Below are 17,005 nucleotides of genomic sequence, written 5' to 3'. Positions count from 1 at the left end.
CTCAGAGGAGCTCCAGAGGAAGATGCCCATTTGGCCTCGGCCTCTTCTGCAGCTTTTATCTGATCTCAAAAATGGATGGCTGGGGTCCGGGTGGGCACTGCTCACTGAGCACCGCAGCTCACAGCACAGCATCAATGCTAACTCTGGCACAGAAGTTTCAAAAACTGTTAAGAAAAACCCAAAAATGACTTTTCCTTCAGAAATAGTTGAAGAGTTGGACAACAGTAAATTATTTAAACAGCTTCTGTCATTTTAACGGTGTTTAAATAGTGAAATCCCTGCTAAATTTTGCTCACGATTGGGTTTATGCTAATTACACAGACAGAGAAAACAAGTCCTGGGTAGAATAAACAATTCCTAAAAACGTTTAAAAAGTACTGACCACTGCTTTCCAGGAAAACCCAACAAAACTAATGCATAAAGTTTTGGAGGAGATGTTATGACCCAACTGTGTATCCATCAAGAGTTTGATTCCTGTCAAAGTGACTCAAAATACTATGTAGTCCTCAAGGAAACAATTATCGGCCTGTATTAATGGCCTGTAGCCTGCTGCGAACCCCGGCTAGCACTGCTGGAGCAGCATTAGCATTAGCCACTGACCGTGCTAGCTCTTTCACTGTTCAGAGGAGAGTATATCAGACTGTAATCTGTGCATTTTTACTGTGTTAAAACAAGCTACGTGGGACGAACCGCTAGCTAACATCGCCCTGGCTTATCGGAGCACTCAGGGTTCCTCATTGTAGCGGTTAGCCGCTAATGCTAATGCTCCAGCCTTAGAGCTGGAGGAATTTGGAAATCTAAGCTTACTGTAAATAAATGGAAGCGCTTTATTCAGCCAAATAAAAAGTTTTCAGGAGATAAATCTGGAAATCTGTGTAGATTAACATCTAGCGCTCATTTGGTTTTTTTATTACAGTTTTGTTTACTTAGCTTACCCTTACTTAATTTAGTTAGCTACGAAATCTAGCATGTGCCTTGTAATCCGATGTGCCTTATAGGGCAAAAAGTACGGTAGTCATTCTGACAGATAACATTAAAATGCAGCTCAAAGTAATTTACATATAGGGAGAAAGAGAGTAAGAAATAGCACACAAGCAAGCAAAACATTAAAAAAATTCTATTAAAATAAACACCAATAAAATATAATACTCCAAAAACAAATGAATGAAAATTATGATAGAATAAAAATACAATCAAAACCAGACAGATAAAAACAAGATCTAATTAAATTAAGCTAGAAAAATAGAAAATAAGATAATAATAAATTCAGAACCAAAAAATAAAACAATTAAAATTAAACAGTTAAAATACATAAATAGTAAGAAGGATCTAATTGAAAGCTAGAAAAATAAGAATAAGGTGTAATTGAAAACTAATGTAAAAATATATATATATATATTTTTTAATAGCTATACTATTTTTCTTAAAAATAGTAACAGAAGCTGCTTGGCGAATATTTATCAGTAGTGTGTTCCACATTCGTGGTGCCTACTCTACAGGAAGTATTATTAGTACTATTGTACTACAATAAAGCTGAAGTTAATGAAATGAACAATGGCGATATGTGGATAATGGAGAAAAGTGACAGGGACTGAAGAAGACACAATAGTGTTTTTTTCATGTTAAACGTGAATTTAAAATAAATAATTGTTACTCTCCCTAATCACATCTCATCACTGATCTGAATCCTGGAGCGTGAGCGTGCTGTCAGAACGAGCCGTCACCATCAGTGCTGAACTCCTGGCAGCTGTGGCTGAGGGAAGCTGTCACTCAGATTGTGATTGGCTGGTGATTGGAGCTCACCCGGGGCTCGGCAGGCTGCTGCGTGTCTACGGGCGATCGGACCCTGTGACCTGGAACTAACGTCCACAACCCCCCACCCGAGTGACCCTGTGTGTGTGGGTGAAAGGAAGTGTGTGTTCTGGAATGTGTGTGACTCTGATGGAATTGGCAGGAGCGTGATGTTCATCAGCCGCGCTGCTTCTGGGATCGGAAATAAAAGCACATTTCCGTCCGTCACCCTCTGGGAGATTGGAGGTGGCGGGGGGGGACGCTCGGAGGAAAACACAGCGACTCGGTTCTGATACATCAGCTCACAGATGCAGCCTTGCGCTGATTCGCATCACCCTAGCAGTGATAAGTGGAAAGAAAGAGAGCACCATCTACTGTACCCACACAGAGAGAGCAAGGCCAACTGTGCTCTCTCAGGGCTCCGGTAGCTGATTGCAAGCTACATAAACTGGATTCGAACCAGTGATCTCCCGATCATAGTGGCAGCACTAAGCAATTTCTTGGATGACACCTGGAACTTCAGTGCCTCTTTGTAAACACTGTGTATAAAACGTTATCGCCCATATAAACTGTTCTCATCACCTAATCAAAGATTAGATTAAAGACCATAATAATGCTATTTCTTTATCGCTGCGGCAACAAAATTCAATCAAAATGAACATGCAAACAGGACTGTCACACATAGGACAATTAATTACATTGTTAGATTATCGACTTAGTGTACAACAAATGGACAAAACCTCATAATTATAACTTTGATAATTGAGATTAGGATTGTGCCATATCGTATCGTATGCAATAATATCGCTTATAACATTTTTGAATATTGTGAACGATATTATACTATGAAATATCGTGCCATATCACCCACCACTAATTATCACATCAGGGTACTTTTTTTTTTTTTTTTTTTTTACTGTTTTTAGCAAAAGAATTTAGCAAAATTCACACTGTTCTCATTATTTCCCAATTATATATCTACTAGAGACGGATTATATCTGTCCATTATCATTTATTTTACTTTAATCCTGTATATATGGATATTTGGAGTGCATTATTATTATTAGTGTCATGACATTGTGGATCATTGACTTCTGTTACAAATCTGATAAAATTATTGTATTTTTTAATATCTCAGTTAGGGGTGTGCTATATTATATCATATCATGTGCTATAATAAAATTTAATTTTCATTTTGTTGCAGAAGTATATCATTTTTTAAGTTTTGTCATATCGGCAAGAGTAACGTTGTCACAAAAATAGCATATATATATACACATATATATATTACAAGGACTAATTAAGGACTAATGTTTCAGTACCTGCACACAACTTTGCTCTCTAAAACATTACTATTTAAATGACTCAGCTAGTGTTTTCCTCAATACCCATGAGTCTGGACACAGAAACGAGAACAGGGTTCTACACCCAGCTCACACTGATCGTCCTTCAAGCTTCACACAGCCACACGACCCCCTGCGCAAGAACACACTTAACAGCAGAGGACATTCTCTACCCGTCAGAGTGTGTGACAGCTCTACCCTCAGGGTTTTAGAACTGCTGCACAAACAGCAATCACACATTCAGAGTTCATACTCAACCCCCTCAGCACACTTACACAATACACAATACACAATACAGAATACAGAATAACACCCCAACGACCCCCTGAGGAGTCCAGAGAACACTTATGAACACGGGGATGGTTAGAATCGAGATAAGCACGGTTTCACCTTTTGTTAGTTTGAATAGCCACAGATCAATATCCTCAATATACAGATATTAAACAGATATTTAATATTGTTACAAATAATAAAACAGAATAATATCGACTTAAATAAATTTTTTTTCATTGGATCCAAAAGGGTATTTCAGTTCTTGTAGGCAGAAGAAGGCCTGTAGTTCTGATATATTTTTTTAAGATATTAGAGGTGGTCGATATGTCCCAAAAATAATATCACAATATATCAGCTTATTATTACGATAATGATATTTTTGGAAATATGACAAAACATTGATTTATAAAAAAATATTTCAGGAATATATTACTGTAAAAAAATACTGTAAAATATTCCTGAAATTCCTAAAAGTTATACAGTTTTTTAACTTTTAGTAGAAACAATAATAATAATAATAATAATAATAATAATAATAGTGTAACAAATAAAAAAATATAACATCAACTTAGTTAACTTAGCTTTGCTTTACAGGCTTTACTGCTTTACTGATAAAAATGCCTTTAAAGAGGCCAAAATGTGTTATTTGGGTATACTGTACTTAATTAATGTGGAATATTATATAACATAACATTTGGCAATGTTTATAATAAAAAATATGGATAAAAGGGTGAAAAAAAAACAAGAATAAATCAACACAATCATTTTGTATTCCTAACTTAATGTTAGATTGAATGTAGAGTAACTACATTGCACCTATTAAAATGAGCAAATATTACAAATATTTCAAAGACAGTTGTATTATCAAGTCATATATTGTGCTATATTTAGCGCTCGTACTGTGGTGGGGTAAATATGTTTTTTTTTTTTCGATTATTTTATTCTAGCTATTATTTGTTCTAGTTTTTATAGTTCTGTGCTGTTGACCTGGCGGTAACAGCTCTTTTTTTGTTATTTTTGAAGGCAATGGGAACTATTTTCTGCAATATATATATATTTTTTTTTCTGCAGACCTAACAAACTTCTGCAGTTCTTTTTTATGGGCTGCACTGAACAGGACCATCAAATATATCCAATATAAAGCAGCTCTGATAAGAGTTTATTAACATTTAATACTCACTCTAAAAGCTCGTAGTTGGATTTCTTGTCCAGAGCATTTCCTCTCATTTCTCTGAAGAACCTCCTGTAAAGGACATTGAGACGAATGAGATCAGACTTAATTAAAACCCATTCTAAATGTTTGAGGTCAGGAATTATTTAACATATAATCACACAGAAGAAACAGGACTGAGGACAGGACACTCACCTTATCTCAAGGCATCCCAGCTTCAGCGCAATCTCCTGCTCCACCTGATCTGCTATTTCTAACATGTAGTCGTTCTTCACCTGCGAAAGAGAAGCATGTGAGTCTTTTTCCGTTTCATTTTTCACCACAAAGTGCCCTTCAGAGCTCAATCACTGCAGCTCTGGAGAAGATCCACACGCCATCAGTAACCGTCACCATCTGCAGCAGAACTGATGATATCTCCCGGCAGGAAATATGACGATGTTATCGTGGTCGTGATAAATGATGTTTCATCCAGTTCCCCGAGTAGATCATGGGTATCATCAGTGCTCATTCTGCTGGACCTCTCGGCCACATTTGACACAGTCAACCATGACTTCCTCCTAACTATACTCTCAAACATGGGGATCGCAGACAATGTGCTGTCATGGTTCAGATCGTACCTCACTGGGCGCTCGTTCAAGGTGTCGTGGCAAGGACAGCTGTCCTCAGCCCGCTCCTTATCCACTGGGGTTCCCCAAGGTTCGGTACTGGGACCCCTTCTCTTCTCCATATACACCACCTCTCTTGGTCAGGTTGTCCGCTCACACGGATTTTCCTACCATTGCTTTGCTGATGACACCCAGCTATACCTGTCGTTCTCACCTGAAGATCACTCAATCTCTGCACGAATATCGCAGTGTCTCTCTGACATATCCTCATGGATGAAGGAGCATCACCTTCAATTAAATCTCTCAAAGGCTGAACTTCTGGTTATACCAGCAAAACCATCTTTTCAACACAACTTCTCTATAAGTATCGACTCTCTCTCTCTCTCACCGACAAAGGTTGCTAGGAACCTGGGTGTTCTGGTTGATGACCAGCTCTCCTTCACGCACCATGTGGCCTCGGTTGCTCGGTCCTGCCGCTTTGCGCTCTATAACATCCGAAAAATTAGACCGTTCCTGACGCAACAGGCCACCCAACTCCTGGTGCAAGCGGTCGTCATCTCACGCCTTGACTACTGCAATGCCCTGCTAACTGGCCTCCTGGCCTGTGTAGTAAAACCACTCCAGATGATCCAGAATGCAGCAGCACGTCTGGTCTTCAACCAGCCAAAACGGGCACATGTCACCCCGCTGCTCATTGAGCTCCACTGGCTACCAGTTGATGCTCGCATCAAATTCAAAACTCTTACAATCGCCTACAAGGTGATGACAGAACAGGCTCCTTCCTACCTGCACTCGCTCATGAAGGCTTACGCTACCTCCCGGCCGCTGCGCTCCTCCAATGAACGTCGCCTCGCTTTGCCAAACATTCACACAAAGCAATCCAGACTGTTCTCATACAGAGTTCCCCAATGGTGGAACAAACTACCTTCTACTACCAGATCAGGAGAATCCCTCACTATCTTTAATAAACTCCTGAATACAGAGCTCTTCAAAGAGCACTTACTCTCCTAACACCTCTAACACACTAACTACTTCTAACCTCATTTCCTTCACTCCTCTATCCTATTATTCCCCTTTGACCTCCTTTTATCCCTGTCCAAAGTTGTTTTTACCTTTAAACTTATTTTACATTGTACTTGACTATTGTAAGTCGCTTTGGACAAAAGCGTCTGCCAAATGTAATGTAATGTAATCATCAGTCCTGAGTAGGGGTGGGCGATATGGCCCTAAAATAATATCACGATATTTCATGGTATTTTCGCGATAACGATATTCTTGACAATATAACAAAACACTGAATTACAAAAAAAAAATCAAGAATACACTATTGGAACAAATAGAAATTTTAATTTTATTATTGTATGCGATATGATATGGCACACCACTAACTGAGATATTAAAAAAATATAAAAAAATGGATCAGATTTGTAACTCCAAGATTTGCAGTCCAAATATCTCCATATGTCCAGGATTAAAGTAAAATAAATCATAGATTATATATGATAGATATATAATGATAAATGAGAACAGTCTGAATTTTTCTTTTGATAAAAACAGTAAAAAAGTAGTACCCTAATGTGTTAATTAGGGGTGGGTGATACGGCACGATATTTCAGGGTTAAATATCGTTCACGATATTACAAAATGTTGGCGATATTATCGTGTACGATATGATATGGCACACCCCTAGTCCTGAGAACACTGATCAGATGAATATTGAAAAAAGAAAAAAAAAAAAACATTGCAAAACTCGCAGGACACACTTTAACATCTTTCACATGTCTTTCACAACCCTGTGGCTCCATGAGTCACAGATATGGAATTATAATTACATTCTCCACATAAGAGTGAACCATGTGAGTAATTAAGATTCATAACTGTTATTTCAGTATCACTCGATCAGTACTTTTTGAATTATTACAATCATTTCCTCTTCTTTGCTTATAGATTGGATGAAAGTGGAGATTAGAAAGCAATCTCATACAGAACACAGATGGGCTAATCCAGGCGGTTTAGGATTAATAGAGCACTGGGACAGAGACGCCATGTTGCCGTTCATGGCCTGCTGAACTCAGCCTGTTTAAAAAGAGCAGATGTTTGATTCTTTATGGCGACAAAGAGCCGGACACCTTGAGGACCGCAGTGTTTAGAATGAAAGAGACAGTAAATCAGCGTCCATAAAACTCAGTGCAGCGTTACTGCAGCACAAGCTTTGTTTACTGAAGCCGGGAACACCTGCCGTGCCCTGAGCTCCATTATTCTCCACACGGCTGCCAGGGACACGTAAAAACACACTATTGTGTGAAAGATGAATCTCACTGGTGATGGTTCTGGCACTACAGTACCTCTGCATTGATCTGAGGAGGGTTCGTGTAGGATTTGTTGGTGTCAAATAAATTATTATAATGCTCTAAAGTGGTTTTAAATTACATTTAAATCGTTTTTAGTATTAGTTCCACATTAGTTCCACCTTTTTGACATTTTGTCCACACTAGAGTAATATCTCTGATATTTAATTACGACAATGTTCACTTATGCTAGTTTTTCAGTTGCAACACTTTTTCGTTTTTTTCACTGACAAAAAACTCTGCTCTGAGGCAAATCGGACAAATTGGCGCTTGCTTACTTGTGTGGTGTGAACTACTGAAAGACATTTACCTAGCTGTGGCCGAGTGATCGTCATGCTAAATATCTGATCCAGTCGGCGACTGGGAGTTAAGACCATTAACTACCAACAGCCAATGGAATCATGTAGAAAGAAAAAAATATGAGTCCAAAACAAAAATCTTCTGCATCACCAGAGCTGTTTATAGAGAGTTTGACCGCTTTCTGTTCCTTGTTATATTTTATTTATATTTTTTATAAACATTAGAGGCAGCTCCTATATAAAGGCAGAGTCCTATATGAATGAGTTCTACCAGTCAGATATTAAGAAGCAGTAAAGCCACTCTACTTTAGTACAATGTTATTAAGGGTGAGTTTTCAGTGAAGTTTCTCCAGCACTAAGGCTGGGTGTAGCAGCATTAGCGTTAGCCGCTAACCACAGCGGTTAGTGGGATGTAAATGCCGTCCGATAGATCTAGACTGAGGAACCCTGAGTGTTCCACTAACTCTGAACGGCAAAAGAGCTAGTGCTGCGGTTAGCGGCTAATGCTAATGCTGCTGCACCCAGCCTTAGTGCTGGAGAAACTTTACTGAAAACTTATAACCCTTATAACGCTGCACTTCAGTAAAGTGGCTTTACTGGTTCTTAATACCTGACTGGTAGAATTCATACATAAGGAGCACCGGATTTTATGCAATGTCAATTTTTGGAAAAATTAAAGGATTTTAATCTAAAAAACACAAATTTTATTGTTTAAAAAAAAAAAAAACAATAACTGATTTCCAATAAATGGTGCAATGGTTGATTATATGGTTTTTAATTGAAGAGCTCAATTAGTAATCCCTCAGAGTCCCTCAGTAATGATATATCTACTGGTAAACTCAGTGCTCTGCATCAGATTTGTCTGGTCTCTTGGCTCAGACAGCTCCTCTTACTGCAGTCTGGAGAGAAATGCTCAGAGCTGTAAACACACTGGCCTGGCTCAGCAGATACACACACACCGAGAGAGACACACACACACACACACACACACTCAGGCCTCCATCTGTCTGAGAGCTGTGCACTTTTGCCCTTCTGCAGACGTGTTTTGGCTCTACCTCACCAACATACCTGCACATGTCCTTCATCACTACATCAACCCTGCCATATGCCACCATCTGTAATCTCACAGCATCGTTCCACTGCTTACTTTCCCTTAGCAAACACAGCACCACGCAGCCATGAGAATACAGGATAAACGGTGGTATATAGGCTACGGATACTTTATTGTGATACGTTACTGTAATATTTAAACCAGAATTAAGTGAAATATGGTATTTCATGCTTCTGGGTTCCATCTAAAGGTCTGTTATTTTGTGAATCTGCTGAGTTCCTATGACCTCACCCGCCAACCCTCAAGCCTCACCAGAGCTCCACCCACTATATTAGTTGAAGATTCTGACATTTCGGTCATTTTGTTTGAAAAACTCAGTAGACAGTAGAAAGTAAGTATTAGTCAGCAGACTTTGTCTGAGGGAGGCATCTATACCTGCTGTCAGTGGCAATCAGCAGATGAGAGAGATGTATGCACTTTCAAATAAAAACTAACACAAAAGTATGGTAAACGCTCAAGGGGCATAGCCAGCAACAGCTTATTTGCAAATGTAAGTGACAGAGTCCTTAAATGGCTCATTCTGAAAGGGACTAACACTGGTGAGAATCTTTTTATCTTTAAATGTGAGTTATTTTAGCATGTTTTGTATAGAACATAGACCTATTTTAACTTGTGTAAAAAGAGGTATAAAGGATTTCCTTTAATTCACTGGGAAATTTGTTTTATTATTATTTTTCTGAGGATATGGTTAACAGTTTTATGGAATTACTCTCTTTTTTAACATACCTGCTGGTAGAAGTAATTCAGTGTCGGCTTGTCTTCAGTAAACTGGTTCAGGAAGCCCTTTGGCAGATAACGGATCCGCAGTTCATACCTGAGACAGAGAAAGAGAGAAAAAGAGAGAGCTGGTGATTCAATTCAATTAAGACAGATGTCCAATTAACTGCCCACAGTGTGAGCTGGAGTCTTACAAGCCGATTTCTTAGTGTCACAACCTGTTTTCCTAAATTTCACTCCAAATAAACCCATAAAAAAGACTTTCTTGTGGAGTGATTGTTTAATATTGCTATATATTGTCAAAAAAAGAACTTTTTCCAATATCGTGCAGCTCTACTACATAACAAACAACTCAAACGTCCAGTGTAAGCTCTCCACAACGCACCCAATTAAAAAAAAAATCACACAGTGTCCATCTGGCTTTAGATACTTCACTACAACTTTATATAAAAAAAGTATACTGTAGTTCTGTACTACCTTCCTGTGTGTTGATCAGTACTATAAACAGTTAATCCTCTCTCTCTCCTGGCAGCAGTTCTCTGTGCTGAGTGGTGAAGGCAGCGCCGCCCCCTGTGCCCCCTGTGCCTCCTGTGCCCGGTTAATCCCGCCGCCGGCTCTGAGCGAGCAGCAGAAGGAAACAAGGCCAGCAGCTGTGCTCTAGTTCTCACAGCTCACTGAGAGACACTACAAACCAAACATGAGGACGGAGGAGGGAGCAGGGGGGACAGGGGGGACAGGGGGACCTGGCTCACGTCCTAATGCAAACCGTCTCCCGGCTCTGAACACAGCCGACACAGAGAACACACAGCCAACACAGCAAACAGAGAGAGAACAGAGAGAGAACACGCCGCACATGGTATCAATTCTCTCAGCTTCCCTTTTAAACAGGCCTGATCAAAGCCGAGGAGACGAGGACAGAGAGACGAGTGCACAATAACAAGCAGAGCAGATTCACAGTGTGTGTGTGCGTGTGTGTGTGTATGTCTTGTACGCAGGCCATCAAAAGTCTGGCTGTCTTCCTATAAAATCTGAATGTTCTCACTGTTATTTTACAATTATAGAGCCCACACCTCCCCCTCCTCCTCACTGAGCTCCACTGATAACAGTCTAAATCATTCTTCAGCTTCTTTAAAGCCTGTGCAGCAAACACTCCAGTCCCTGGTTTTATAGCTGCTAGCATGCTAACATTAGCTGATAAGCTAATCGTTACATTAAATTGCGAAAGAGTGCACTCTTCTAAAGAAATCATAGACTGGTTGCATTTGAAAAACAGTTGCTAGGCTGTTGCTATATGGTCATGGATGCTATGATGCTGCAAGGTGGTTTCTATGGGAGTTGTTCACTGGCTTTATGTTGTTTCTATGGTGCTGGCAAGTATTTGCTATGATATCTTGGGTGTTTTCTGTGATGCTGCTAATTGGTTGCTATGGTGGCTGCTTTCCGCACTTCCGTTTATTTACAGTAAGCTTAGATTTACAACATTTTGTAAAAGCGACACGTAAATGCCACCCAATAGCGCTAGACTGAGGAACCCTGAGTTGTTTTAACACAGTAAAAACACAGATTACAGTGCAATATACTCACCTCTGAACAGCGAAAGAGCTAGCGCTGCGGTTAGCGGCTAATGATAATGCTGCTGCACCCAGCCTTAGTGCTGGAGAAACTTATAACGCTGTACTTCAGCTGAATGGCTTTTCTGCTCCTTAATACCTGAATGGTAGAATTCATACTAAAAATGCATAAAACTTGCAAAAAATTGCTATTGCCTGTCTGGTCTTATGCCAACATGTACTGCTCTGGGATTAATCTAGTTCACAGTCCCAACAATCTAATATACAATCAACCCTGTACCTTCAACCCCACAGTGAAGCAGCAGAAGCAACCCAATACAACCTTTCCTGAGGAAAACTAATCTACTCACTGTTGACTTTGAAATGTGAGAAGTGCACTTAGAGGATGTGGGGGGAGTGGGATCATCATAAACATCATCAATAACTCCTCCTTGGGACAATTACTGGTGTGGTGCACGACTCCCCAGAGCCTGCAGGGACAGAGAGTGGTGAAATCCAGCGAGGCTCCTAAAGCTCCTGTGAGATTAAAGCACATTGTCCTCCAGATCCCTCATGAAGATGACATCACCCTACCAGCTCCAGGGCTCTCAGATCAACCGAGACGCTCAATCTGCTCAACCACACAAAAAATAACCACAGGTCACTGATATGGATGGGGATTTTAGCTCAATAGCACTTTAAAGTGCACCCACTGCTGACAAAGGTAACCTAGCAACAGCATACCAACCACCAAAGTGGCAACACCATACCAACCACCATAGTGTTCAATGCAAAGCTGTTATTCAATTTATATTCTACTTTTACCCATAATTTATACCAAAGCAACAAATAAGGTACAAAGGTTTTTGACTTTCTTGATATTAAAGCCAGCGCCTTACAACACCATATTAACCACCACCTAGCAATCCCATATTAACCACACTGCAAAGTTGTAATCCTATTTATATTATAATATTTCCCAATATGTTTCTCAAAATTAATAAATAGGGCACAAAAGATTGTGATCTTTGGGATATCATGTCAACCACTTAGCATCATTACAGTGTTATTTCAAAGTTGTTATCTAATTTAGCATCTAGCAACAGCATATGAACCACCTAGCAACACCACAGTGCTTATTCCAAAACTGTTTTCTGGATAATGAAGACATGAAAGCTAACCATCTGAGATTAACCACCCACCACCTAGCAACACCATATTAACCACCACCTAGCAACACCATATTTATCACATTGGAACACCACAGTGCTTATTCCAAAGCTGTTTTATGGGTAATAAAGGCATGAAGGCTTTTCATTTGAAATTAACCACCACCTAGCAACACCATATTAAAAACATATCAACACAATGGTGCTTATTCCAAAGCTGTAATCTGGTGAATGAAGGCATGAAGGCTTTTCATCTGAAATTAACCACCACTTAGCAACACCATATTAACCACATTGCAAAACCATAATAACCACCAAGCAACATGACAGTGCATTTTCCAAAGCTGTTATCTCTGCAATGAAGAGATAAAGGCTTTCCATCTAAGAGGAACCCCACAAAATCTGGTTTAATCACCTGGATGAGAGGATGTCTTTATGGAACCAAACTTGATTTTTCTATATTTTCGCTCAAAAAAACATTTATAGCACCTTTAATTTGAACCTGCTCTCAAATCTTTGATGGGTGGGCGAGACCAGGCTCAAATCCCTGGGAAGGAAACCATCTCTAAGAGGTTACGAGACACGACTGAAGGTACCGCAAGACATCTGGTTGACCACGCCTACCACCATCAGCACCTATGGAAATATTAGAGCAGCACATACAGGTGTGGAGATGTGAGGATGAGGAGATCAGTCCCCCCCCCCCGAGGCCTCTCCTGCATCGACAGGCCGTCTGAGGATGATCTCACCTGGATGACATGCTGAGACAAAGAGGAAAGCTGATAGCCCAGAGGCACCAGAGTGTTCCCCGTCCCTCTGAACCCAGTTCTCCTCGTCTGATTACAGTACAGCCTCTGGGCCTCGAGCGACAAGAAACATGTGTCGAGCACAAGCAGACTCTGAGGAACTCTTCAGGACTGACGAATGGATATAAGAAGATCAAGAGGACTGGAATAATGGCGTTCATCCCAGATGAAAGTGAGACATCAATCCCACACAAACAACACAACCAAAGCAATCAGCACCAATAAAGCAGCAGTGCTGAGGAAGCGAGGAGCTGCAGGAACTGGATTTGGTTTGTGGAAAATCTGCTACTTTGTTCTTGTGAGCTGCAGACTTGGATGAAGAAAGAGCTGAGGAAATGAAGATATAACTTCATAGGAAGAGGATTCTGGGAACAGAAGACTGAACCAGGCCCTAGACGTCTCATCTCTGAGTCTCAAGCATTATGGGTTCGAAGGACAGGGTTGGCAGGAACTCAAACCACTTGGTTTGGTTGAGAAGAAAAGATGCTAGGCTAACTTTGCTAAGAAACACTGGACTTAAGACTGTTGCTAGTGAAGCCGCGTGGAGCGGGAACTCGGCTCGGCCACGCTCCGCTCCGTTTGGCTTCATCGCGGGAGATTTTTAGGTGCGGACCGGAGTGCGGCCCAGATCCGCTTGGTTAGGGTCGATTTCGCTTCATCGCAGGAGGTTTCACAATGCATTTACACTGCTCCGTTGCGACAACACACAGCGACGTATCCCATTCATTTTCAATGGGAAGCGTCTGACGCCTCAGTCAGACGCAGTCGAGCGATGCATCATGGGTCCGATGCGTCGACAGCGGGGGATGGGATGCGATGAAAAGTTGAGCCGAGCTCAACCTTATGCAAATGAATTCGTCCAATACGATGCATCTGTCCAATCAGAAACCAGATGTTTGCCTGATACGCTTCCTCAGCGCAGTGTATGAACACATGGAACGCATTTGTTTACGTTCACATGCGACCAGTTGAAGGGGGCAGTGTGATCATGTGCGTTAAAGCGACGGAGCAGTGTAAATAGACCGTTAGATGCTGGTCCGAGCACAGCCGAGCTTCATCGCGGGACATTTTAGACACGATGCGGAGCAGAGCCGACCCAGGCCTAGCCTAGCCTAGCTGGCTACGTGCCTGTATGATTACGTACGTCATCACGCACTGACTTGGTTGGCTACGGAGGCTGATTGTGTTCAGCTCTGCAGAAGTGACGCCGCTAAAAAACGCCTGTCTGTGATAGAATCTGTAAATAATACATATCGGTATGCCACAAAAATGATATCACCGTTATTGAAACATTTCTTATCGTGATAAATACCGATATCGAAATATTGTCCAGGCCTACACAAATAAATCTAAGACCAGACTGTGTGAGGCATGATCCACACAGATGCAGACCACCACTCCAGGGTTACCACTCCACTTTAACAGAAAAGTAAAAACCTGAATGACAGTGAAAGAAGTGAAAAGAATCACTACGTCTCTCAGAGAACGGCTGAGATGCGGAGCGGTCAGTGATTTTAAAGCACTCACAGGCCTCTCCTCTCCTGGCTCTGTGAGATACGGGTGAGCTGGGAAACGCTGCTGGAGCTGATGTGAGGCGAGAGAAAGGGAGGTACAGCTGGCTGCTAGAGTTTGAAAACATGGTGATAAGTGCGGTCTGGGTAGAGGCGTATTGTCTTGAAGTGGTTTACAGATGGAGGGGCATGGAAAATGCCATCTGTGAGGCGGCGTGTGGAGGCTGGAGGGTGTAACTCACGTCTGTAAGCCACACCCACATTACACAGACCTTTTACACTGCTGAGAGTTTACACACATCAGTATTCAGCTCATCAACACTGCTGACACTGAGGACACAGTACTGCACGTATCGTCGCCGTCCAATGAAAAACAAGTATCTCCATTTTGTGGATTTAAAGTTTACTACATAATTTGAACAGACAAACTGTCCCTTACACTGTGTCAAAATTTCTTGATAAACGGACCAATAGAAATACTTAAAAATTACCTGAAATGAACTCCATTAAAAAGTGCATAGATATAGAAAGCTCTGCATCTTTTTTGTTATTTCAGCCGTTTCTCATTTTCTGCAAGTAAGTGAGAATATTTTTATTTGTAATTTGGGAGAAATGTTGTCTGTAGTTTATAGAATAAAACAACAATGCTCATTTTACTCAAACATAAACCTATAAATAGCAAAAGAGCTGTATATTTTAGATGTTGTATCCATGTATCCAGAATTATTTATTTATTATAGCCAAAATTCACTTTTTTTAAATGTAATCATGAGGGCAGTTGCAGAAATACCCACGGACCTATATAACGAGCTAGACAAGAGTGTTTGTGTGTGTGTGTGTGTGTGTGTGCACCAGATGCAAAACACAGACCCATCCCCCGCCCTCCCCCAGATCAACAGCAGGCAGTAGTGAGCCCCCGTTGTCATGGAGATTCACCCAGCAGTGGTGGCACTGCTGCAGACTCCTGAATCAGTGCGTGTGCACGTTCACGTGAGTTTGTGCACATATGTTCGTTCCTGATACAGAACTTGTGAAAGTTTACTCAGTGAGGAGGGATTTTCCTTTAAAAAAAAAAAAAAAAGTTTGGTTTGATGGTTTGTGATCATCCATCTTCCTCTTGCTTATATTCCAGAGGTTTATAATTTGCTAAAATCAAAGAAAATCATCATTTTTAGGTGCTCTCTTATTTTTTTTCATTTCATTTAAGCTGGATGCAAAACATTACAGTAGAGCTTCCACCGACAAAACAACAGCCGACCACACTCTTTTCAGTGCAGTGAAGTGCTGAAGAACGTGAGCAGCGCGTGTGACTCACCTCCACTCGTCTTGTGGGCGGTTCTGTTCGTATTTCTCCCTCACGTGGGACACGCCCATGTCGGGGTGAAGCCAGTGGACCTCCCCCGACTGGACGTGACTGAGCCTCAGGCCGAAACACGACACGCATTTCACCTTGTGGATGTCCACGATCTTCTGGATGATGCCCTGTGGAGCAACAACAGGAAATCGAGTCATTATTACAGCTGGTATTATTACTGTAAAAGCAAAGTTAAAGCAAACTGTGTAGAATTATTAAGGTGGACAGAAAAAATAATTTGTCTGACAATTAAAAAATCAGTAGATATTCCTTATAATAGAGAATTATCTAGAAAAAACACATATAAACCAATCATTTCTGGACCAATTAATTTTGTTCACAATGAGTTTAAGCATCTCTACTCCACTCTACTCCTGTCTATTAATGTTATCTAATATTCCACATATATTCCATATAACCATCAAATATACAGTACCAGTCAAACGTTTGGACACACCTTCTCATTTAATATATAAATATATATTCCCATACACTGCAAATTAATACTGAAGTGATCTATCAGACTATGAAGGAACACATAAGGAATCATGTAGTAACTTAAAAACAGTATTAAACAAACCAAAATATATAATATATAAAATATATAAGTATTTAGGTGCTCTTATCTGGGGAGCTGTTTGTTTACTTGTGCTTCTGAGGCTGGAAACTCTGATAAACCTATCCTGTACAACAGAGGAAACTTTAGCTCTCCCTTTCCTAGGCGATCCTGATGAGTGCCAGTTTCATCATTATAACATTTTTGACGTTCTTGCAGTTTTTCGGATTTGCTGACCTTCATTTCTTGAAAAACTAAAGAAATTTGTCTTCTGCACATGAATAAAATTATATATTATCATCAGCTTATGGTTCTCTGAATAAACAGAACAAACAGTAAGATTTTTTTCTTTCTTTAGCATTAGCATTATCGTATCGCACACTGACAAGAGAGTCTGGCAT

General features: G+C 40.5%; 2 protein-coding genes across 15 annotated transcripts in view; one reads left to right on the top strand and one right to left on the bottom strand.

The window, feature by feature from the left end:
- Positions 1-17,005, bottom strand: part of ptk2aa (protein tyrosine kinase 2aa) — a 139,526-nt gene that overhangs the window by 54,712 nt on the left and 67,809 nt on the right. For all 14 annotated transcript variants that reach the window (XM_049475709.1, XM_049475710.1, XM_049475705.1 and 11 more), the window contains 4 exons: positions 16,010-16,176; positions 9,668-9,755; positions 4,774-4,853; positions 4,588-4,650 (listed from right to left, as the gene is read on the bottom strand). In XM_049475709.1, the coding sequence (XP_049331666.1) occupies positions 4,588-4,650; positions 4,774-4,853; positions 9,668-9,755; positions 16,010-16,176 (398 nt within the window). The remainder of the gene's footprint in view (positions 1-4,587; positions 4,651-4,773; positions 4,854-9,667; positions 9,756-16,009; positions 16,177-17,005) is intronic.
- The window catches only part of rplp1 (ribosomal protein, large, P1), a 106,728-nt gene that overhangs the window by 59,869 nt on the left and 29,854 nt on the right, over positions 1-17,005 (top strand). The window lies entirely within an intron of this gene.

The sequence above is a fragment of the Astyanax mexicanus genome, chromosome 3, assembly GCF_023375975.1.
Source record: "Astyanax mexicanus isolate ESR-SI-001 chromosome 3, AstMex3_surface, whole genome shotgun sequence".
In the NCBI taxonomy this organism is placed as follows: domain Eukaryota; kingdom Metazoa; phylum Chordata; class Actinopteri; order Characiformes; family Acestrorhamphidae; genus Astyanax; species Astyanax mexicanus.
This window is presented reverse-complemented; position numbering and strand designations above follow the sequence as displayed.